The sequence below is a fragment of the Podarcis raffonei genome, chromosome 7 (assembly GCF_027172205.1).
Source record: "Podarcis raffonei isolate rPodRaf1 chromosome 7, rPodRaf1.pri, whole genome shotgun sequence".
Taxonomy (NCBI): Eukaryota; Metazoa; Chordata; class Lepidosauria; order Squamata; family Lacertidae; genus Podarcis; species Podarcis raffonei.
In genome coordinates, this window is record NC_070608.1 from 77414379 (window position 1) to 77436971 (window position 22593).

The 22593-nt window shown below is 45.1% G+C and overlaps 1 protein-coding gene across 1 annotated transcript in view; it reads right to left on the minus strand.

Annotated features, from left to right (window-relative positions):
- Positions 1-21403, minus strand: part of ANKH (ANKH inorganic pyrophosphate transport regulator) — a 126153-nt gene extending 104750 nt beyond the window's left edge. Inside the window, exon 1 of the mRNA XM_053397131.1 lies at positions 20395-21403. Coding sequence (XP_053253106.1) covers positions 20395-20490 — 96 coding nt within the window. The 5' untranslated portion in view covers positions 20491-21403. The remainder of the gene's footprint in view (positions 1-20394) is intronic.
- Positions 21404-22593: the final 1190 nt, after the last annotated feature.

Sequence of the window (22593 nt, forward strand, 5' to 3'; positions counted from 1 at the left end):
AGAATGTGGGACAAGACAGCCGAGGCTTTGTGAAAGTGGAAGGGAACAGCTGCAACTCAGTGAACACAGCTGCCCTACAATTTCCCCAATTATTGACAAACAGTTTAAGATATCATTTTGTAGCCCCAAATGCAGCCAAACAGTGTGACAAGCCTCCAGATACATGTGTCCCTAGTCTGACAACGAGGGTATGGGGTACTTCTGGTAGGGGACAGATCATGCTCCTTCTGGAGTAGTTTGTCCACTTGTACTCAGCTCTCACCTGTGGCTCCTTGAAGCTGTCAGCATGTGACAGCATCCATACCCCAGGAAACGGCTTTGACTGACCGACTAAACCAGGTGAGGGTAGCCAATAGATCTCAAACCATTGATGAGTTAGGGACTTCCCCTGCATGCAACACAGGCTCTGGCAAATTGAGCAGACAAGACCAATAGTGGATCCGACGGTCAAGAAGGCAGTTTCTGCCCGTGCGGTTGAGGGAAGTTAGCGGCAGATGGGGCTAGTCAACCTGGGAAGCTGGCCCACCTAGATCAGGGGTCAGCAGGAGGTCGGTTCACTGTCCCTCAGACCTTGTGGGGGACAGGACTATATTTTGAAGAAAATAATGTCCGAATTCCTATGCCCCACAAATAGCCCAGAGATGCATTTTAAATAAAAGGACATGTTCTACTCATGTAAAAACATGCTGATTCCTGGACCGTCTGCAGGCCGGATTTATAATAATAATAATAATAATAATAATAAATTTTATTTATATCCCGCCCTCCCCAGCCGAAGCCGGGCTCAGGGCGGCTAACAACAATAAAACAATACAAAAGTACAACACAAACAACACTCTAAAATCATTCATTATAAAATTAATTAAATTCAAGCCACTGGCCACCATTGGGCCAGAGCTCCGCGAAGATTGCCGAGGGAGGGAGTCAGGCTGTGCCCTGGCCAAAGGCCTGGCGGAACAGCTCTGTCTTGCAGGCCCTGTGGAAAGATGTCAAGTCCCGCAGGGCCCTAGTCTCTTGTGACAGAGTGTTCCACCAGGTTGGAGCCACAGCCGAAAAAGCCCTGGCTCTAGTTGAGGCCAGCCTAACTTCTCTGTGGCCTGGGACCTTCAAGATGTTTTTATTTGAAGACCGTAAGTTTCTCTGTGGGGCATACCAGGAGAGGCGGTCCTGTAGGTACGAGAAGGTGATTGGGCCAGATCTGGCCCCCGGGCCTTAGTTTGCCATGACCTAGATGAAGGAAAACTCTGATCCCCAACCTCCACTGCACCTTGAGGCTATACCCATTTGTAAGAAAGGCTTTAGGAGTAAACCCCGAAGAAAAGTATGTCCCCGCTGCTTTGCGGGACACCTGTGGGTGAAGGAAAGGCTGAGGAGTAAACGCTACACAAATCCAGAGTGGAGTTTCTAAGACAGTTGATGGCATCATGTAAGCCTCCTTCCGGCAACTCCTGCAGCCAAGCTGGTGCCAAATGTATTGCTTTGCTTTCTTGGGTCACATCAGCGAGGCCGAGAGGGGGGTCTTATCATCTAGGCAGGATAACAACCCCATACACACTGCCCAGGCTTGTGCCCTGGAAAAGTAACTTCAGTGCTGCTAACATAGCAAAAACAACACAGGATGCAGCAGTTATGGGTTACCAGTCTCTGCAGCCACAACAGGCACTGTGCTTCTCCAGCAGTTGGACCAGAGGAGTACTCCACCGTCTCTGAGACATTGGGTGGTCTGCATTAAGATAAGGGGGTCGCTAGCTGTTCAGGCCCCATAGATAGGCACCTCCAGGATTATAACTGAAAGAATAAAGGTCAGCTTAAAAGGGAAACCTTGGCCGACAGCTCTGCAAGACCCCAAGATAATATCTGAAATTTCACTCGTTTTAGTTGGCCGGGATTCAGAGAGCTATAAATAACGCAGTCGGTTAGCATCAATCCCCATGCGTTCAGCTTCTGAAAGGAAGGCTAAAGATCAAAGGCTCCAAAAAACTGTTGAAACAACTTGTTATGCTAAATATGTTAGAGATAAAAAACAGCAACAACATCTAGATAGGAGGCTAAGTGCATTAGAAGTATGAAGAGGCCCAGCCAGCCGTGACTATACATACAGCAGTTGTTTTTCCCCTAGTGGCTTCCCTTACCAATAAGATGTTGGCAGCAGCTGGAATGATGGAGCAAGCAAATAACCGAGGTGAATGAGATAGGGAATGCAGTGCATGTGTACACACAAACACACACACACGGATGGAATCAAATGTTTCCCAGGCAGCTTCTGCTCTTTAGACCTTGCCCGCCCCTTCTCCTCTGCAAGCTGGCATTACAAGGCAAGATTTGCAACCAGGAAGCAGGTGACAGAAGCTGTCTTGTCCTGCAGGATGACCTACTGCTTTTCTCCTAGGTGGGGTTGCAGGAAACAATGGTCTGGATCCCTTGCCAGGTGGGCCATGGGAGAGCAACGGGAGAGCAAAGTTGCGGCCAGAAAAGGATGAAGTATCCTTCGTCCTGCTCCCTTTTCCACATAGTTCCTTTCCCTGATGCTACTTTGCAGAGAAGCAGCAGCGGCGAGTTTAAAAAGGAGAACCAGCTGCGTAACATGCACTTCTATCCAAGGATTACATACATCTGCAATTAGACGTATTAGATATCTCTGCCAGGCTCCTTCTTACCACAAACTGATTCCCTTCAGTGGTTTGCCTGCTCCCTACTTTTAGCTGTTCCCAGCAACATGCTGATAAGGAAAGCATCTAGGAAAACTAATAATACGCAGTTCTAACCTGTGGAACAAGCCTTTTGAAGCAAAAAACAAAACAAAACAGGCAATGTGAGCAGATCAAACTGGCAAACAAGCAAAAGTAACTCACACCACACACATGATTCTTGTATGCAATTTACTGTCCTAAGATGTGCTGATGACCACTAGCTCACATGGCTTTAGGAAAGGGATTAAGGAAATTCTTGGAGAACTGGTCTATCAATGGCTATTGGGAATGAAGGTGACTCACAAAAAAAGAATCTCCAGATTCAGAGACAGCACTGTACTGAATAGCAGTTGCTGGAGAACCACCAGGAAAGGACGACGACTTTTGTCATCCACTGTGTATGCTCTTCCAAGGAACGCTTTGGCGGACAACAGGATGATGCACTAGATCAGGGGTCAGCAAAGTTTTTCAGCAGGGGGCCCGGTCCACTGTCCCTCAGACTTTGTGGGGGGCTGGTCTTTATTGGGGGGGGAGATGAACGAATTCCTATACCCCAAAAATAACCCAGAGATGCATTTTAAATAAAAGGACACATTCTACTCATGTAAAAACACGCTGATTCCCAGACTGTCCGTGGGCTGGATTTAGAAGGCGATTGGGCTGGATGCACTAGATAGACCTTTAGTCCAATTCAGCAGAGTTCTTCTTAGTCAACAATCTGGCTGTGCAAACAGATCCATAGCTAGACAACATGCTTACAGAGCCTTCCAGTTGCTCTATTCCAGGGCTGGTTGGGGAATGCTTGGCAAACCCTTTCAGTAATCAAGCCATCCTCTTTCATACACCACTGGAACTCTGTATTAATAAGATGAAACCATACCACAACACACACACAGTCCCCGTCAAGCACCTGAATTAATCCAGTCAAAGTAAGAGTCAAAAGAAGAAGGAAAATGGAGTGGTTTCCAAGGAGGAAACCTACAGGTATGGGCTCCCAACATCCATCAAAATACGTAAATTGCAATCTTCCATGGTGACTTCACAAAAGCTGGCCCAGGGCCTGGTGATAATGGTGGGCAATCCAACTAAGTGCCACTCTGAATATATTTTGCTTCTGTAGAATCCATTGTGTGTTATGGTAATCTGAGCACCATTCATTCATTAGCATTTATATACTGATGAATATTCCTGTAAAGAGGTGTGTGTGAATCTGAACTTATGATATGGTTTATCTCTGTAGTTCATGGCATTAATAATAGAATCATAGAATCATAGAGTTGGAAGAGACCACAAGGGCCATCGAGTCCAACCCCCTGCCAAGCAGGAAATAAGGTTGGCATAATTCCAATATGACAGAAGACCCTCCATGATGAGCTTTGGTGACCCTGGAACAGTCCTGATTCCTGCCTCCTCCTGAAAGGCATGCAGGCATATCCAGAGTTCACCCATATCTGACCTGAAGATTAACACATGCAAATTTAGTTGCCACATACAGTTTACTCAACTTCTCAATGGGAGCCATCAGCACAATGGCCAAGTGATCTGAATGCAGATAGCAGACACAGACGGTCAGATAACGACGCACTATCAAAGTCTTTCACCCTTTTGTTAAACTAACAGGATGGCCAGTTTTCAGTCATTTTCTCACTAGGATGGGCAAGGTGAGAAATGGGCAGGAGATAAAGAGAGGAATTTCTCATCTCAAAACCCCTCCTGTCCCTACTAGGAAGCATTAGCTAAGAATATTATTTAAACCCCATGCTTTCTGGTAGTTATACTTTCCTTCTCCCTTCTCCTAACTTCTAGTGTTGGGTTATAGCAAAATTCTCATGCCCACATTTCTACAGGCCTTTTAAAATAGTTAGGGAATCTTTTAATATTTAATCACGGTGTGTATGTATTGTAGAATTTGCTACCTCATCAAATTGTAACTTTGCTGTCCCAAGCAGCATTTATATACATATTATTGAAGCAGAATTTACACATATTCTGACACTCCTATTTCATACAATAAACTAAGCTTTCTTTGCTCCTCTCTGTGAGAGAACTCCTTGTGGGCATAAGGTTACGGGTTAACACGTTCATAACAAGCGTCAGCAAAAGATCCTAAACTTTTAAGCAGTGTGTTGATGCACATACATGAATGCTGGCTGCACACAGGTGAGTCCAGGCACACACCTGTAACCCTTTTAAAAGTCTCTAAACAAATTCCTGTTGCAATGGCACTAACAACTGGAAAGAGGAACTATTAGTGCTGCAAGCCTCTCTGTGAACCAACACTGCTAAAAAAAGATCAGGGGTGCTGATGTCCTGCAGAAATATCCCACAAGAAAACACAACTCTTTAATTACAAAGTACACCATTAAGTACAGTAGTGTGATTCTGTAGGACATTGTGAGGGACGGAATCTAGAAGTGTTTTCCTGTATTTCTGGTAGCATACTGTACTAGCAACAGCTGGCAAACACACTTCTTTTATTTATAGCAACTCTTGTATATCAGTAGACATCTCGAGGGCAGAACTTAGATGTCAAGAGGAGAAAACCCTGTGTTTCCCTCAGAATGTGGGTGTTACGGGTCTTGCATATCACTTGCAGGGGAGAAGTGATGATATGCAGAGAAGGGGGGTGCGTTATTAACCACTCACCAATTCTATACTGCAAATGCCCAAGCAGGCAGTTCTAAATTGTTTCCCCCTCTATCCGGCTCCAAAATCAGGTGTGGGACCGGGTGGGAGAAATACAGTTGCAGTTGCTGGATAGCAGGCATCTGCAAAGAAGAATCAGTGTGCATGTACAAGGGGCCACACATTTGCCGATAATAATGTTTAATTCCATCCCAAGTCCTTTGGGATGGCTGAAACATTGGACTGTGTCCAATGTTTCCCTTCAGAGAGTGGAAGTAGTCCTGTTTGTGGCAAGGTCAGTGCTAATTGAAGAGAGGAGGCAATTTATGCAAATGCCCTTCCCCTCAGCTGCTCTGGGGGGGCAGTCCTCTGAACATTACCCCTACACACTCTTTTGGAGGGGGGGTCCAGATAAAATGACTTCCTCCCTTCTCTTAGCAGAGGCCTCCATGCTGAATCAAAATCACTTCAACCAACAGAAGGGCAGCTCCACACACAAACCTTTATCAATGGAACGTCAGCAGTTTTCATAAATACCAATTAAACTGGTGAGTCAAGACAACAGAAATAGTTGTGGCGATAAGCCATAGGGATTAGGGGATTTTTGGAACAGCAGTTATTACACTTCATGCGAGGTTTGAAAGGCCTACTTGGCCTTCACAATAGTCCCTGAAAGGACAGTTCCCTGATAATTCTCATGCTATGCAGCTTCTGTGGCTCAGAATTTTCTACATATGAGCCATGGTGCAGAATACAAAGGTTTGCCTAGCGCTTTTTCCCATATCCTAAATTAGGTCTGCAAGGGACGTGGGTGGCGCTGTGGGTTAAACCACAGAGCCTAGGACTTGCCGATCAGAAGGTCGGCGGTTCTAATCCACGCAACGGGGTGAGCTCCGTTGCTCGGTCCCTGCTCCTGCCAACCTAGCAGTTCAAAAGCACGTCAAAGTGCCAGTAGATAAATAGGTACCGCTCCGGCAGGAAGGTAAACGGCGTTTCCGTGCACTGCTCTGGTTCGCCAGAAGCGGCTTAGTCATGCTGGCCACATGACCCGAAACTGTACGCCGGCTCCCTTGGCCAATAAAGTGAGATGAGCGCCGCAACCCCAGAGTCGGTCACGACTGCACCTAACGGTCAGGGGTCCCTTTACCTTTAAATCAGGTCTGCACTAAAAGTGGCCATCTATTGCCAGACCAAAGGACTTAAGAAGTCACAGTCCTGGGCCAGCTGACATGAATATGGGCAAGTCATAGAATAAATAGCTGAGCTCCCTGTGTTTCATAAGGCACAAATAGCGCTGCTGGGTGAGACTGGGGGTCATCTAGGCCATGGGCAGGCAAACTAAGGCCTGGATCCGGCCCAATCGCCTTCTAAATCCGGCCCACAAATGGTTTGGGAATCAGCATGTTTTTACATGAGTAGAATGTGTGCTTTTATTTAAAATGCATCTCTGGGTTATTTGTGGGGCATAGGAATTCATTTATTTCCTCCCCCCAAAAAAATATAATCTGGCCCCCCACAAGGTCTGAGGGACAGTGGACCGGCCCCCTCCTGAAAAAGTTTGCTGACCCCTGTTCTGGGCCAACCAGATCCTTCTGGGAAACTTTTAAACGGAACATGAACAGAACAACCCACTTCTAGTCACCTTCAAAGGAATACTGCCCTAGAACACTGAGGTTCCATTTAGCCATTATGGGTAATGGGTATAGATAGTCTAATCCTTTATTTAATGCCATCTAAATGAACTGTGAGCAAACACACACACCCCTAATGACAGTTTCCACCTCCATATTCAATTTATTGCTCCAATTTATTGCTATCTGGCCCAGATATCTGGCCCAGGGCATTCACCTTGGGCGTGTGTTTAAAGAGACAACTCCCATCACCCATTAGAATCAGCTAAACTGGGTGGGGCTGATGGGACTTAGAATCATAGAATTGGAAGGGATCCCAAGGGTCATCTAGTCTAACCCACTGCAATGCAAGGATCTCAACTAAATTAGCATGACTTGTTATCCAACAGCATATGGAGGGCACCATGTTGGGTAGGCCCAGAATATTATTACAGAAAAAGCACCTAATTAGAGATTGCAGGAAAAGGGGTTCCTCTAGAACCTTTGGTTAGAGCAGGCACCCCCAACCTGCGGCCCTCCAGATGTTTCGGCCTACAACTCCCATGATCCCTAGCTAACAGGACCAGTGGTCAGGGATGATGGGAGTTGTAGTCTCAAAACACCTGGAAGGCCGAAGGTTGGGGATGCCTGAGTTAGAGGCCAGAACCATTAAGTTCTGCCCTTAAGTGCAGTGGGGGTTACTCCTCACAAATTGCCAGACAGGGGCCTTGAACTTCACAGAATCACAGAACTGTAGAGTTGGGAGGGACCACAAGGATCATCTAGTCCAACCCTCTGCATTGCAGGAATCTTTTTTGCCCAATGTGGGACTCAAACCCACAACCCTGAGATTAAGCATCTTGTGCTCTACCAATTGAGCTATCCCAGGTGAGCCACAGCATGGCAGATAGGGGGCTTTGAGCCTTTGCCCCGTGCTATGGTTGTAATCCAGATGAGGACCCCCATGCACTGGGAGAAAGAAAGACAGACTGCAATTCAAATTGCAGGTGTTGGGGGTTGTCTGATCTGAATCAGGACTGAAGTGGGGACAAAGGGTTAAGTTTACAGCATCCTACCACTGCTGCCGAAGAATTGATGCTTTTGAATTATGGTGCTAGAGGAGACTCCTGAGAGTCCCATGGACTGCAAGAAGATCAAACGTATCCATTCTGAAGGAAATCAGCCCTGCGTGCTCACTGGAAGGACAGATCCTGAAGCTGAGACTCCAGTACTTTGGCCACCTCATGAGAAGAGAAGACTCCCTGGAAAAGACCCTGATGTTGGGAAAGATGGAGGGCACAAGGAGAAGGGGACGACAGAGGACAAGATGGTTGGACAGTGTTCTTGAAGCCACCAGCATGAGTTTGACCAAACTGCGGGAGGCAGTGGAAGACAGGAGTGCCTGGCGTGCTCTGGTCCATGGGGTCACAAAGAGTTGGACACGACTAAACGACTAAACAACAACAACAGCAACACTGGTGCCCATTCTATAGTACAGATCAAGGACCACACCCCAGCCATTTGTGGGGTGAACACCCTGCATTCATTGGGAGAACTCCATGCAGTTAAGTTCATGCTGGGTTGTGCTCTCACAGCTAAACTAAAAAAATCACAAGGAGACAGCGCCTAATCTAGAAAAAAACGAGAGAAAAGATGAACTCCACAAGAACTCCTGGTGTCCCCAGTAGTTCAGCTCAGTTTACATGACACAGTCTCTCTTTTTCCCCCTATCCATGGCCTAATTTAGATTGCCACCCATCTGCGTTATCAGAAGACATAGCAACAGAATGTAACGTTACAAGCGGCCCGAAAGAAACGTAATCTAGTGACCTAGTTGCACATTAACAAAAAGTCCCATTTCACTATTTCAAAGGATAAGATGGCAAGGAACACAGAGCTCCTCGGAGGATTGCAATGAGAAACTGCAGAGTTCGTTACCTTGTTCCGAGAGACAAAGAAACAGCTCTAAGGAAGCCACAGGAAATGTTAAAAAATATCAATAAAGCTCCGCAAGTGACCTTAATTATAACAAAACAAAACATCATTTCTGCCGGCAGTGACTTCGATTTGCGAAAGGTTGAGGCACACTGCATGAAACCTGGACACATGTTTCAAATTCTGAAATACGTGCTTTTAGATAAGTGTTAAAAAACTGCCCACCTTCAGAGGAGTCAATCCCCTGTGGCTCTATTGAGTAACTAATCTAGGCATGCCTCTTGATTTATAGGAGGCAAGTCCAGAACACTGACTCACACAGAGATACAAGAGTCTCCTCCATGTCTGCGCATAGAAAACTGAAATCTGGTGCTGAAATCCGACAGGACCCCTCCTCAGCGGCAATACAAGGTTTGCAAAATGCTCTCCCCGGTGGAGTGTGTTTGTTTCCCTTATTAACAACATACAGGAGGAATTTTAAAACATTAAATAATTAGCCGGAAGAGAATATGGTTGTTTTTAAGTGTGTTTTTATTTTAATTGTATTTGTTTTTTTGCCACTCTGGGCTCACCTGAAAGGAAGGGCAGGATAGAAATTTAAATAACAACAACCACAACCATACCCAAGCAGAGGCTGTTTGTAAGGATCCAGAACAACAAATAATGTTAGGATACTATCAGTTCACAAGCCTTATATTACTGCAAGGGAAGAACGGTGCTTTTACAACAGTTCAAAATTAGGAAATTACTGGATTAGAGGAATCTGTAAGGCACCATACAGAACCCTGGTGTGTGGGGGGGGGTTTGGCAGGGGATATTAAATTATGACTATTAAGCCACTCCTAATGTCATGTTATAAAATTCAAGTTAATGCTCCGCCACCAGAACACTTTACAATTCTAATTACTACTTTGTATTATACAGAATGCACATTAACATGTCCAATTACACCTGCATCCTATAAATCTACTGAGAGAAGAAGGGACACTAAGATGTTTCCTCCCACAAATGTGGGAAGGGGAGGGGAGGAACCAGACAAGGAAACGTTCATTAAAAAATTATGCGTAAGGTTTCTTAATAAAATTGTAATAACAACATCCTTGTATGCTGTTTTTGTCCAAATGTTTGTGAGGGTGTTTCTGCTATGGGGCATCGATTAACCAAATTCACTATATAACTGAGGGGCGACATTTCTCTTATCCTGAGCCGAATCATCAGTGGTGTCAAACTAGCCAGAAAACCCCATCAAATAAAAAAGTTTTTATTTATTTCTTGTTTAAAAAAATAAATATATTTGAATTTTTCAGTTTTAAAAAAGGTAAAGGTACCCCTGCCCGTACGGGCCAGTCGTGTCCGACTCTAGGGTTGCGCGCCCATCTCGCTTAACAGGCCGGGGGCCAGCGCTGTCCGAAGGCACTTCCGGGTCACGTGGCCAGCGTGACGAAGCTGCTCTGGCGAGCCTGCACCAGCGCAGCACACGGAAACGCCGTTTACCTTCCCGCTATAAAGCGGTCCCTATTTATCTACTTGCACTTAAGAGTGCTTTCGAACTGCTAGGTGGGCAGGAGCTGGGACCGAACGACGGGAGCTCACCCCGCCGACCATACGATCGGCAAGTCCTAGGCGCTGAGGTTTTACCCACAGCGCCACCTGTGTACATACACCAATTTTTTATTTTAAAAAATCCACCGCTTTTGGGGGATCTTTATGTTATGATTTCCCCCTCTTCTTTATAACTCCAATAAAAAGTTTTCTATCCCACCTATTCCACGTCGTTAATAATTTCTTTTTGAGATATACACACCCGTCAACATGCATGGACATGCGCCAAGAAACAAGCACACACATATACACAGGCGCAGAGTTGCGCCCGACACTGGGGAGGGCGGGCTGACGTCATGCACAATCTGTGCCTGTATGTGACGTCATGCGCATTGTGTGTGTGAGTACTGTGTTATAAGAATTCTAAGGTCTCAAATACAGAATATTCATAAATGCACACATATCTAAATATATGAACCACACATCTGAAATAGTATGGGAGAGCAATCCTGAAGCTATTCTCACTCTCCAAACGAGCTCAAATATTCCTCTGCTGTAAGGGAGGCAAATGGGGAAAAGCCTTCCCATTGTCTTTTTGCTTGCAAATCCTGTCTTATGGGCATATTTGTGTATGAATAGGCTGAGCCTATGATCTGGACTCAGGAACTAAAGTATTAACCATTACAAAAGAACGGCCAGGCTGCCCAGGTAATGTAATCAGCGACCATTATCAGGCATCCTGGCAGACAGGATTTCTGCCATAGACCACCTCCCTTCTGTGATGTTTGTATGATTGGGGGAGAGGGTATGGGGAGGCGTGTCTTCGACTACAAGGTGGGCAATTTCAAAAGTCTATATAAGCGCATGCGCACCATTGTTCAGGGTTCTCCTCCTTCCTGGGTGTGGGGAGTGGGGACCATGTTGCAACAGTTCCTTGAATAAAGAGCACACTTACTAGCCACTTTGCTTCTCAATAAACTTTGGTTGGCCTGTTATTTTCTCCTACCGATAGGGAACCTACTTAAGGACTCTATACGGGCTCTTGGATACCCCATAAGGGAAAGGAAGCAGTTTTTCTTATAACTGTTATAGGCTGCAATCCTGTACAGTGGTACCTCTGGATGCAAATGGGATCCGTTCCGGAGCCCCGTTCGCATCCAGAAGCGAACGCAACCCGCGTCCACGCATCGCCGCTTCTGCGCATGACGTCATTTTGACCGTCTGCAGAATGCGCAAGCGGCGAAACCCGGAAGTAACACGCTCCGTTACTTCCGGGTCGCCACAGCATGCAACCAGAAAATACTTATCCCGAAGGTACTTCAACCCGAGCTATGACTGTACAGCCATACCTTGTGTTGCGTCTTTTCAGCTTGCGAATGCAGCAAACCCGGAAGTGTATACTTCTGGGTTTCGCCACACATGTGTGCGCAGAAGCGTTCTGCGCGCTTTGTACATGCACAGAAGTGCTCTATTGCGCTCCAGACTTGAGCAGAAGCGCCACTCTAGTTGCGGACTTTTCTGGGTGCAAACAGCACGCCAGAAGAGATTGTGTCCGCAGCTAGAGGTACCACTGTATATACTTGCCTGAGAGCAACTCCCCGTGGGACTTGGCACTTTATACAAGAGGGAGACCATTTTGTGCCCCTCAGAAATGGCGAGTGACCTCCAATGTGAGGGTCCATTTGGACCCCGGAGAAAGCAGAATAGGGAGGGCTAAAGTGCGCTCTGCTGATGCACGCGGGGGCCAGGAACAGAAGGCCCCGCGCAAAATGGTTGCCGCCCGCACCCTTGAGGCATAAATCCCTGTTTTGCGAAGGAATCGAACGAGTGGCAAAGCACTTGTGATCCGAATGTTTCCACAGGAAAGACAGCAACCAGATTAGTAGTGGGAAGCCAGAAGGAAACCTCAATCAGCCAAATAATACCTCACTATAATAATATAATAATAATTTATTATTTGTACCTCGCCCATCTGACTGGGTTTCTCCAGCCACTCTGGGCAGCTTCCAACAAAATATTAAAAATACAACAAAACATCAAACATTAAAAACTTCCCTAAACAGCGCTGCCTTCAGATGTCTTCTCAAAGTCAGATAGTCACTAAACCCAACAGCCATTTAAAAACCAAACAAGTGGCCATTTTACCCATGGCTGTTTGGAGTAAATCTGAAAGCGACCGTCCCTGTGTAGAATCATAAGCAATAAACAGGCCAGATGCAATCATTTGATACATTTTCACTTACTTTGCCCTGTCAGGGAGTCAGGCAGATTTTCATGGTGGCTGCTCCATCTCTCAAGTCCCTTTCAAAATATCCGCTCATTCTGTCACATTCTCCACTCTCCTTATTCAGAAAAACTGGAAAACTAAGCAATCTGACCTAACAAAACGTTCAGCTGTCTTCCACTGCAGCTAAGCCAACAATATTTCTCTGAAAAGCTCACATTTCTCGGTGTTCAGTTATGTATGAGCCAAATACTAATATTTCAGCTACTGCTGGATTCATTCCAGTGCACCTTCTTGAGAATTATTCCAAACTGGCACAACGCAAGTGGAATAAGGTCATTTTACAGTTATTTGAAATTATTTCCATGTTTCCTTTTACACTGAAAGGTTTGTAGGCTTCAACTTTTTCTTCTGGGATGTTGAATGTTACATCATTGCAATATACCCATGTCATCACAATATGCTGATGTCATCACAATAGAAAATTGTGGCACACTCTCTCTCACAAACACACACAACCCCAAGTGTGCTTTCTGTACAGTTAAAATCCTCTCTTTGTTAAATCAACATCTGGCAGTGTAGCCTTTTTAATCCATGGGTAGGAATAATTGTTGCACCTGAGCAGAGACAAAAGGAGCCAAACAACACCAGGGGGTTAATCCAGAGAAAGAGTGTTTTATTCTGCCATCCGGAGGGGCAGAGGCACCTGTGTGATTCAGTTCACAAAAGACAGGCCGCACCGAAAACATTTTACAAGCAGGTTTTATCCTTTTTTCAAACCCCTTTTTTCCTCTCCCCCTTCACAGATTCTTACATAGAAATGTTGCTTTTCGTTCTCTGACTCTGTTCCCGGAAGTATGTTGCAAATCAATGTACCAGGACAATATTATCTTGGATCTGGGAAGCGAAAAGCGTATGCCGAGGCCTGGCTGGGGGGGGGGATTCACAAACAGTTTTTTAGGGCTTTCTGGGGTAACCCTAACTGTACCCCTTCAGCAGGGGAAAGGATACAGAAGTTTTCAAGTTAACAGATAATCCTTCCGCATCCAAAATGAAAAAAAGCTGAATTCAGTTACATGCTAAGGTAAGAAACTTTTGTAGCCTGGTTCTAACCACATTTATTTAGAAGCAAGCCTCAAATAATGTAAACAGGCCTTGCTTCCAAAGTAACCCTTCTTAAGTCTCTGCCCTTAATCGGTTTAAGTTGAAAAGTTACCAGCCATTATTTTAAAGTAGGCATACCAAAATTTAATACTATATATACTATTTTTTTTAAAAAAATTATCTGACATAAGTCAGTAGAGCATGAGACTTCAGGGGGTCATGGGTCTGGACCCCACATTGGTCAAAAGATGCCTGCCTTTAATGTTTGATGTTTTATCGTGTTTTTAATATACTGTTGGGAGCCACCCAGAGTGGCTGGGGAACCCAGCCAGATGGGCGGGGTATAAATAATAAATTATTATTAAATTATTATTATTATTATAGATGAACCCCGTGGTCCCTTCTAATGCTACAGTTCTATGATTCTGTGATTCACACACTGTCATGTCCAAAACTAATAGGAGAGGATTATTTTGAGCCTTCTTCCTTGGGCCTTTTGCCATTTTGAATACTCTTATTATTGCCAAACATCTCCCCACCCCACTATCCCTCCTCAAATGTGTCATTTATTTACATGGTCTATAGCAGTGGTGTCCAAGCTTTTTTCAAAGAGGGCCAGATTTGATGAAGTGAAGGGCTGTGGGGGCCGACCAAAGGGCCAACCAAAGTTATTGACCTTTTTTTAGGATTGAAGTTGTTGTTGAGCTTTTTTTAGGATTGATGTCGTTGAGCTTCTTTTAGGGTTGGAGTTGTTGAGTTTCTTTTAGGATTGAAGTTGTTGAGGTGTTTTTTTTTAGGATTTTACCCCAGGAAATAAACTGGATTAAATGGACCAGCAGGCCGGATTAGTAGGCCCCTGAAATGGAATTTGGACATGCCTGGTCTATAGCAATACCTGCCATTTTGAGGCAGCTGCTTAGGCCTCATAATTCTGATAGGGCCTTACTGTTGCCGACTCTCAAATGGGGCACCTATGGGCCTCCTATTTAGCTTCCCTAAAATGCTGTGAAAGGCCCAACATAGAGCCACCACCCATTATGGCTGCCTGGGACACCCCTGTATAGTGGACAGGTGCCCCTCAAGCCGATCCTATTTATTCAGGACGGATCAGTGCCAAAACTCTAGAGTCAACTGAATAACCAGACCTCAGATTTCTAAACATGCAACCACCAGTGAGACTATAGTCACAACTCAGTATCACGAGGCTTCTTGTTGTTGTTCCTGGCCCATGACAGTAAAAATAAAAATAAAAATGTGTGTATGTGCTTTCTACTATGGTAGGTAGTGACAATGGGCATTTACCATATCAGACACTCAGATGAGAAAATAGGCCTTGAGAATCTGGGGTGGGTGGGAATACGCAAGTTTGTTTTTATTTCAGGGATTATTTAGAAGCGCATTCCCCACAAGGGCGCACAAGATAGCTCAGTTGGTTAGAGTGTGGCGCAGATAATGCCAAGGTTGCAAGTTTGATCCCTGTAAGGGGAAGCTACATATTCCTGCATTGTACAAGGTTGAACTAAAGGATTCTCAAGGTCTCTTCCAACAGAGACCCCCGGGTATAGGCTGGTATATACGGTAAATTCAATAAATAATAATAATAACTATGATTCTATGAAAAGCAGCTAGCTCATATAGCTGGCTAGCTATCATACAATGGCCTTGTTTATTTTTACTCTGTTAAATAAGGCACAGTACAATGGTATAGTAGGCTTAAATTCTAGCACTTACAAGTATCTGGCTGCCACCACTGGCAACATAAAACTGAATTAGGTGGACGTTGCTCTGCAAAGCGATTCTTGTAAGAAGTGACTGATAACCCAGGAGTGTGGGTTGGTCACACTCTGAGCCAATTATGCCTAATTCATTTGCAATAATAATAACTCTACAATTCTATGATTCTATAAAAAGTAGCTAGCTCATATAGCTGGCTAGCTATCACACAATGGCCTTGTTTATTTTACTCCGTTAAATAAGTCACAGTACAATGGTGTAGTAGACTTAAATTCTACCGAAGGAATTCCTAATATAGAGTAATTCTGCCTAAGTAAGAATACTACCAAATCACAGGTAGAGGCACTGGTTGCCAACACTGTCCTTACATGTGTCGGTATTTGAGAAAGTATAGCACAAACATTATTTGGTTGCACTTGCACATACTATGCTACTCTCAACACATCAAAACTACTGCCCCAATTGTTATAACCACCTCCAATAGGCCTGCAGCACTTGCAGTCCCAGGTATGTGTTTGACAGTATTATAAATTAGCCAGGTGCTGGGTGCATTTTGTGACTGGCGTGGGTCCAACTGCAGCTACCTGGAGATCTACGGATGTCAGGTTTGCAACCGGGGAAAGCAAGATGTTACTTAAGAGAAGGAGGGTCTGAAATATTCTCCTTGAAGCTTGAATTTGTTTTATTCCAGATTGCTTTATTTGATGGTTTAAATGGGTTGTGAACCATTCTGAAATTTGTTCTTTAAAATATAAAGCGGTGTAGAAATGATATGAATGATAGTAAATAATAATAATAATAATAATAAACTCCATTGCAAAAGAAAAACAGCACCTAGACATTACATTGTGGCGACCGTAAACTAGGTTTAAGGTGCCATTTGGGGGTTAATAGATAGCTGAGTTTCTAACACTTGTTTTTTATATGCTGTAGCCAAAAAGAACTGTAGTTCAACACACAACTATGAAATTTATTGGCAATTGCTGCCAGTTTAGGTGGCTTTAAACAAAGGGCTATCAGGCCCGCCCCGCCCCCATAGCTACACAGAACAGAGGCAATATACCTCCAAATACAGTGGTACCTTGGGTTACAGACACTTCAGGTTACAGACTCCGGTAACTCAGAAATAGTACCTCAGGTTAAGAACTTTGCTTCAGGATGAGAAGAGAAATCACGCTGCCGCCGCATGGCAGCAGCAGGAAGCCCCATTAGCTAAAGTGGTGTCTCAGGTTGAGAACAGTTTCAGGTTAAGAACGGACCTCCAGAATGAATTAAGTTCTTAACCCGAGGTACCACTGTACAGTCATACCTCGGGTGGCGAATGCTGCGGGTTGCGCATTTTTGGGTTACGGCCCACGCTGAACCCGGAAGTACCAGGACGGGTTACTTCCGGGTTCCTGCATGCGCAGAAACACTAAATCGCGCTTTGCACATGCACAGAAGCGCTGAATTGCGCAGGTTGCGAACGTGCCTCCCGTACGGATCACGTTCGCAACCCGAGGTATGACTGTACTAGATACTGAGGACAAAGAACAATGACCCAGTACTTAGCACTTACAAGTATCTGGCTGCCACCACTGGCAACATAAAACTGAATTAGGTGGACCTTGCTCTGCAAAGCAAGAATCGACTGATAACTCACATTAACTCAAAGTGGTCACACTTTGAGCCAATTATGCCTAATTCATTTGCAACGCTTTCAGAAGTGCAGATGGGGCTGGCTATGGCTTCCTAGTTAGCTCTGCTTCAGTAAATTTGCAAGAAACCAGAAGGCACTAAAAGGTTATGAATTAAAAAAAAACCAGTGATATTTTCTCTCTTGATTGGGAGATTTTGATATTTTTATTTTTTTGGTTGTTCTTATAGAATAAACCCAGTTGGAATATACTGATATTTTTACTGGATCCCCATCTGTTGCGAGTATTGTTGGAAAGGACCTTTTCGCCAAGCAGAATGGGAAAAGGGATTAAGAACAGAGTAGGCACAGAAGACAAATGCTTCTCCACCCTTCTCTTGAGATTCACATAACAAAATTCAACCAATTGCTCACTTGGATCTGACAATGGTACTTTGGGGAGCAACAAGCTTAAAAGCAAACCTTGGATTGTTGGGTCACTGTAACAGTCTCCCAGGTACCCCAGTAAGATGTTATGGTTGAAGTGGAATTGTTATATGAGGCCATTATCTACCTAATAGATTTAGAAGAGTAAATTTGTACTGTACTTTTCTAACTTTGCATGCCTTGCTTCCCTTTCAAGCATCTTTATTATGTTCAGTTGGGGAGGCAGAGAATGAGATAAATGATTATTCAAGTCTACAAACAGTAAAAATAGGTTTGTGTGTGTTCTGTATAATAACAGCCGGCTGAAAGTCTTAAGTGTAAGAAGCCACATGTAAAAACCATATACATATCACATTGCTTTTCCAGCCCAGCCCATAATCCCCATTAACTCCCACTATGATGCTATGAAGAGTGTCCTGTAGTCAAAGATACATCTTCTTCCTTCTCCAAGAAAACTCAAGAACAGTTAACACAAATTAGTTACACATCAGCACCCTATAACTACCATTTTGCAACCATGCTTTCCATTTTCAATGCATCCTTAAAAAGGAAGGGAAGCAGTTTCTCATTCATACTGCGTACTGTTGAGTACAATCCTTTCCTGAGAGTAAGCCCCATTGAATTCAACAGAGCTTGCTTCTGAGTATATCTATATAGAATTGCTCTGTGAGATGATGAACTCAGAAGGGCAGAAGCTGGCTTGGATGAACTGATAAGGAGTCATCACTGGGTGACTTAATGTGGAGTACAATCTTGTGCTCTTAAGTATGTGATGAAGGGCTCCCTCCTCAGTGGCTCAGAAGGAAGCATGGGGAAGTACAAGTCACACCTTTAACACACATGCATTCTGGGGGATTCTGTTTCCCTTCACTTTTTTGAATGAATCAGCAGTTGAAAACATGAGCTACCTAGGAGGTGCATCAACCTTTGTTCTCTAGCATTTGCTAATCACTTACACAAAGTTTCGTGCAGCCCAAAGAGTACTTTACACTGCCTAATGAGTGATGCTGCCCTGGTCAACTGAGCAGTAACACAAAAGGACAAACACTCTGCCTCTCATCAACACAGCAGTATCAAATAATGCAAATATCAAGCTCAAAGTTAGCACTCTGGCACTTAAAAAAATAAGGGCTATTTTACACATGGCACAGCAACTAACCTGGGTTTGCAAAAGTGTATACATGCGGCAAAAAGCAAGACACAGTCCTAGCACTCTAATGAAGATGCTGGATATGAATTTCTTTAAACACCTGTTCACCACATTCATGCTTTACATTTTTTGGTGTATATTAAAAATATATATAGTAGTATACCTTTTAAAAAACCACTATAGTATGTGAAGCATCTCTGGTGGGTACAAACACCTGGAAATTACCGGGGCTTCCCAGCTCTCCCACTGTGATTACTTCATTGACCTAAGAGAGTGTTCATGGTGGTAAACTGAGCAAGCAGACATATACAGCTGAAATGCACACAGTTGTTTACTGCAGAAAACTACCAGAAAACCATTTCTCTAACTTATCCTGCAACTAAAGAATAACAGGTCCGGCTAATGCTAATACTATAGGATTAAAACAATAGGCTTTCAAAGTCTACTCTGTAGAAAACAACGTTTACACAAGTCCTAACAAGCAAGGCCTCACTTCTAAGCAGAAGCGTTTGGCAGCATGATCCCTTTCCAGCTCTCCTCCCCACCCCCCCAATGCACTCTCTCTCTCCTAATGCTATTATTACACAGCATCTTCAGTCATCCAAGGGCAGCTTAAGTCAAGCAAGCAGAGCTGACACCTTCCCACCACTGGCTCATTGGTGGCTGAAGGGGTTAGAGCATCACCTGGTTTTCTGTGCAGGGAGGGGGGAGACCATGAGTAGGGAAAAATAATATGGATGCCTGCAAAAAAGTTTAGCACCTTCAGTCCTCACCCACAACCACAACTCCCCAGGAGGAGGGGGAAATCAGCAATTAAGGGCAGGCTCATTTGGGATTACTGTGAGACTTGCTTCCGAGTAAACATACACAAGCTTGAGCTGTGAGCAAATGAATTTCTAAATGTTTCTGCAAAACAAGGTGCGTGCAACACCCATAATCACCACCTCCAGCCTGAGCATCATTTAGCACTAATAAACAATGGACCTGACATCCGCCCAGATTGCAGAAACTCAGCCGAGGTGTCCTATTAAATGTATGTAAGCGTAGCCAGTACTTAGTGGCATTCCAAATTACAGAATTCTTCGGTGAGCAGCTTTTCAGGCCTTTGCTGCATCCCCAGTAACACTGGTGCCTGGAGCATCCCCTGTAACATTGATGCCTAAGAGCCTGGAGAATGAAAAGCACATACATTGGATAACAGCAAAAGCCCCTTCCTGCAAGACGCAGGAAGATGAATGGCTGTTTTGCATTTCCAATCGTGGCCTGAATCAGCCCCCAAAGCAGGTCGGCTGTGCCTTCCTCAGAGTGTTATATCACCCCGCTCCCTCTGGTTGCTTTTTTGCATTGCACACCCCCTCCAGCCCATCCCTACAATCCATCCCCCCCGCCCCGCGCCTGGCCTCTGTTCCTTGCATGTTCTGGAAAAGGAAAGCCGGCTGGCTTCTGACATTCAAACATCCAGGCAGCGCTTTGTTGCTCTCCGCCAGAGCTTCTGGGCTCCCAAGGAAAAGGAGTGCGCAGCGCGTTTTGTCATCACTCAGCATTAGGGAGCCTAAAAATAGACCGGGCAAAAGCACCGTAGCAACCTTGCAGGCGATTTGCATCGCCCAGCGACGGCTTCCTTTCCCCGGGAGGACGCAGGAAAGAGTTGCAAATAAAAATAAATCCATAAACTAAAAAAAGAATGGGCGGCTATCTGGCCGCGGGTGGCCTCTTACCTGCTCCCCGAAGTCGATGGCTATGTTGGTGATGCCCAAAGGGACCAAGAAGCGGATCAGGGGCCAGTAGTTAGTGAGCGCCGGAAATTTCACCATAGTCCCAGCTGCCCGGTGACCCCAAACACATCTGCCGCAGCGGGGAGGCTGCAAGGTGGGAAGGCGGTGAAGACGAAGGCAGGAAGGGAGAAGCCAGGCGCTTCTTTACGGAAGAGCCTTGTGGCTTTGCCGGCAGAGAAGGCGATGGTGCGCCCAGGCGGAGGCAACGGCAGCAAGTGAGCGCAGCAGCTCCTCTCGCGTCCGCCTCCCTGCTGGTCTGGTGCGCCGGGTGTCTGTGCTGCTCCCTTTAGCAAGAAATCCCAAAGACCAAGTCCATCCCTGTCGCCGCCGCTGCTGCCGCCGCTGCCCTCCTCCCACACAATGGTGATCCGCTGCTGGTGGAAAAAAAAAGAGGAGGGACGCCGGCACCAGCACCATCGCCGCCAGAAATTTCTCTGGGCACTTTTTCCATTATCAAGAACCCGGAGGGCAAAAAAACAAACAGGCGCGCGTAATTGCGCCGCGCTTTTGCGCCTCGCCTTGGTTTAGGCTAGCCGGCTGCAGGAAGAGGATGGGAGCCGCGGGGAGGGCGGCAAGGAAAACAAACCACCACCACCCATCACCGGCGCACAGATCAGACAGGATCTACCCGGCTGCCTCTCGTCCTCCTACACCACCACCTCCTCTCCTTCCTCCGCCTCTTCTTTCCCCCGGGTGAGCGGTGGGGAGGGGAGCGGCTGAGTTTGCTTGCTGCTGCTGCTGCTGGCGGCCAAGGAAGAACCGTAAAGCAGGCTAGAGGAGAGGCCGTTCAACACGCGCGCACAAGCAGGCCCTGCTCTTTTGAAATTAAAAAAAAAATTAAATGTTATTTGGGTTGCTGCTCTGCCAGTGCTCCATAAGCACGTGGCCTTCTTTGGCACAGGCTCGTTGCTTATCTTTTCTCTCTCTTTCTCTCCCCTCCCTCCTCTTTCCCCTAAAGAGGAAAAGTAAAGAGAAAGAGAGGCTTTATTTAGCTGCTGCTGCTCCTCCTATCGCCGGAGCCCGGGCACAGCATCAGCCTCCGGCTTGCAGGCTGCCTTGCGCGCTGCAGAGATGAGCGTAGGCCAAACAATGCCCCAGGAGCGCGAAAGAGGGTTAAAGAGCGCGCCTTCGCAGGATCGGGACCAGCGTTTGTATTGCCAGCAAAAGCAGGCAAGCCAAATGTATCTATAGAAGGTCATAAGGAGGGCCGGAAAGCAACCCTTCTGCGTTTTGTTCCCAAGAGCAGTTAGTGGCCTTCACAATGTCTTATAATAGAGAAAGACTCTACTCCCTTAGGAACATTGTGTCTCAGAAAGGATTGTGTTGTTACAATTATTGTGAAAAATCACCATCTCAAACCAAAAACATTTGTAATACCAGTTGTGCACAGTGTTTCCAAAGGACCAACCTTAAGGGTTTGTTTAAATATATTTATTATCATTATTTATTAAATTTGTATACCGTCTTTCATCCATAGATCTCTAGGCAGTTCACAACATAAAAATACAAGATAAAAAAGCACAAAATGCATAATAAAAACATAAATACGGACAAAACAAACCAATAACCCATCTCTCCCATATATATATTTATCATGGAGTTTCTCTTCAGTTTTGTTAAATGGGACAGAAAGTGAGTAAGAGAGGTTTTAAAATGGTATCATATCGGAAAAACATTGTGGCTATTTTCTGGAGCAGAATTACACATATTGTTCTATGCACACAGGGAGCATTTGGTGGGCAGGAGCTGAGCCATAAAGGATGCATTTTAATCTACTATATTGTAACATTTTAATCACCACCACACCAAAATATATTTCTTCGTCTAAGATGTTGGGGATACTGCCAGAACTACATTTGAGCTAGGTATCATCAGGTCCAGAACTCAGCTCTAAACTATTTAAAGTAGGGGATACATGTATACGGTTAGTAACTGCATCTAGCAGTGTATTCTTATACATCTGTCTACTTAGAAGTATACTGCATTGAGTTCTGTAACACTCCAAATAAGCATATATTGCAGCCTAGGGGTGCAATTCTGTGCACACTTAGTAAGTTCCATTGAATGCAGTAGGTCTTACTGCAGACTAAAAGGATTGGCGGTTGTATCAATCCCAGTGTTTGAAGTGGGATTCGGTCAGCG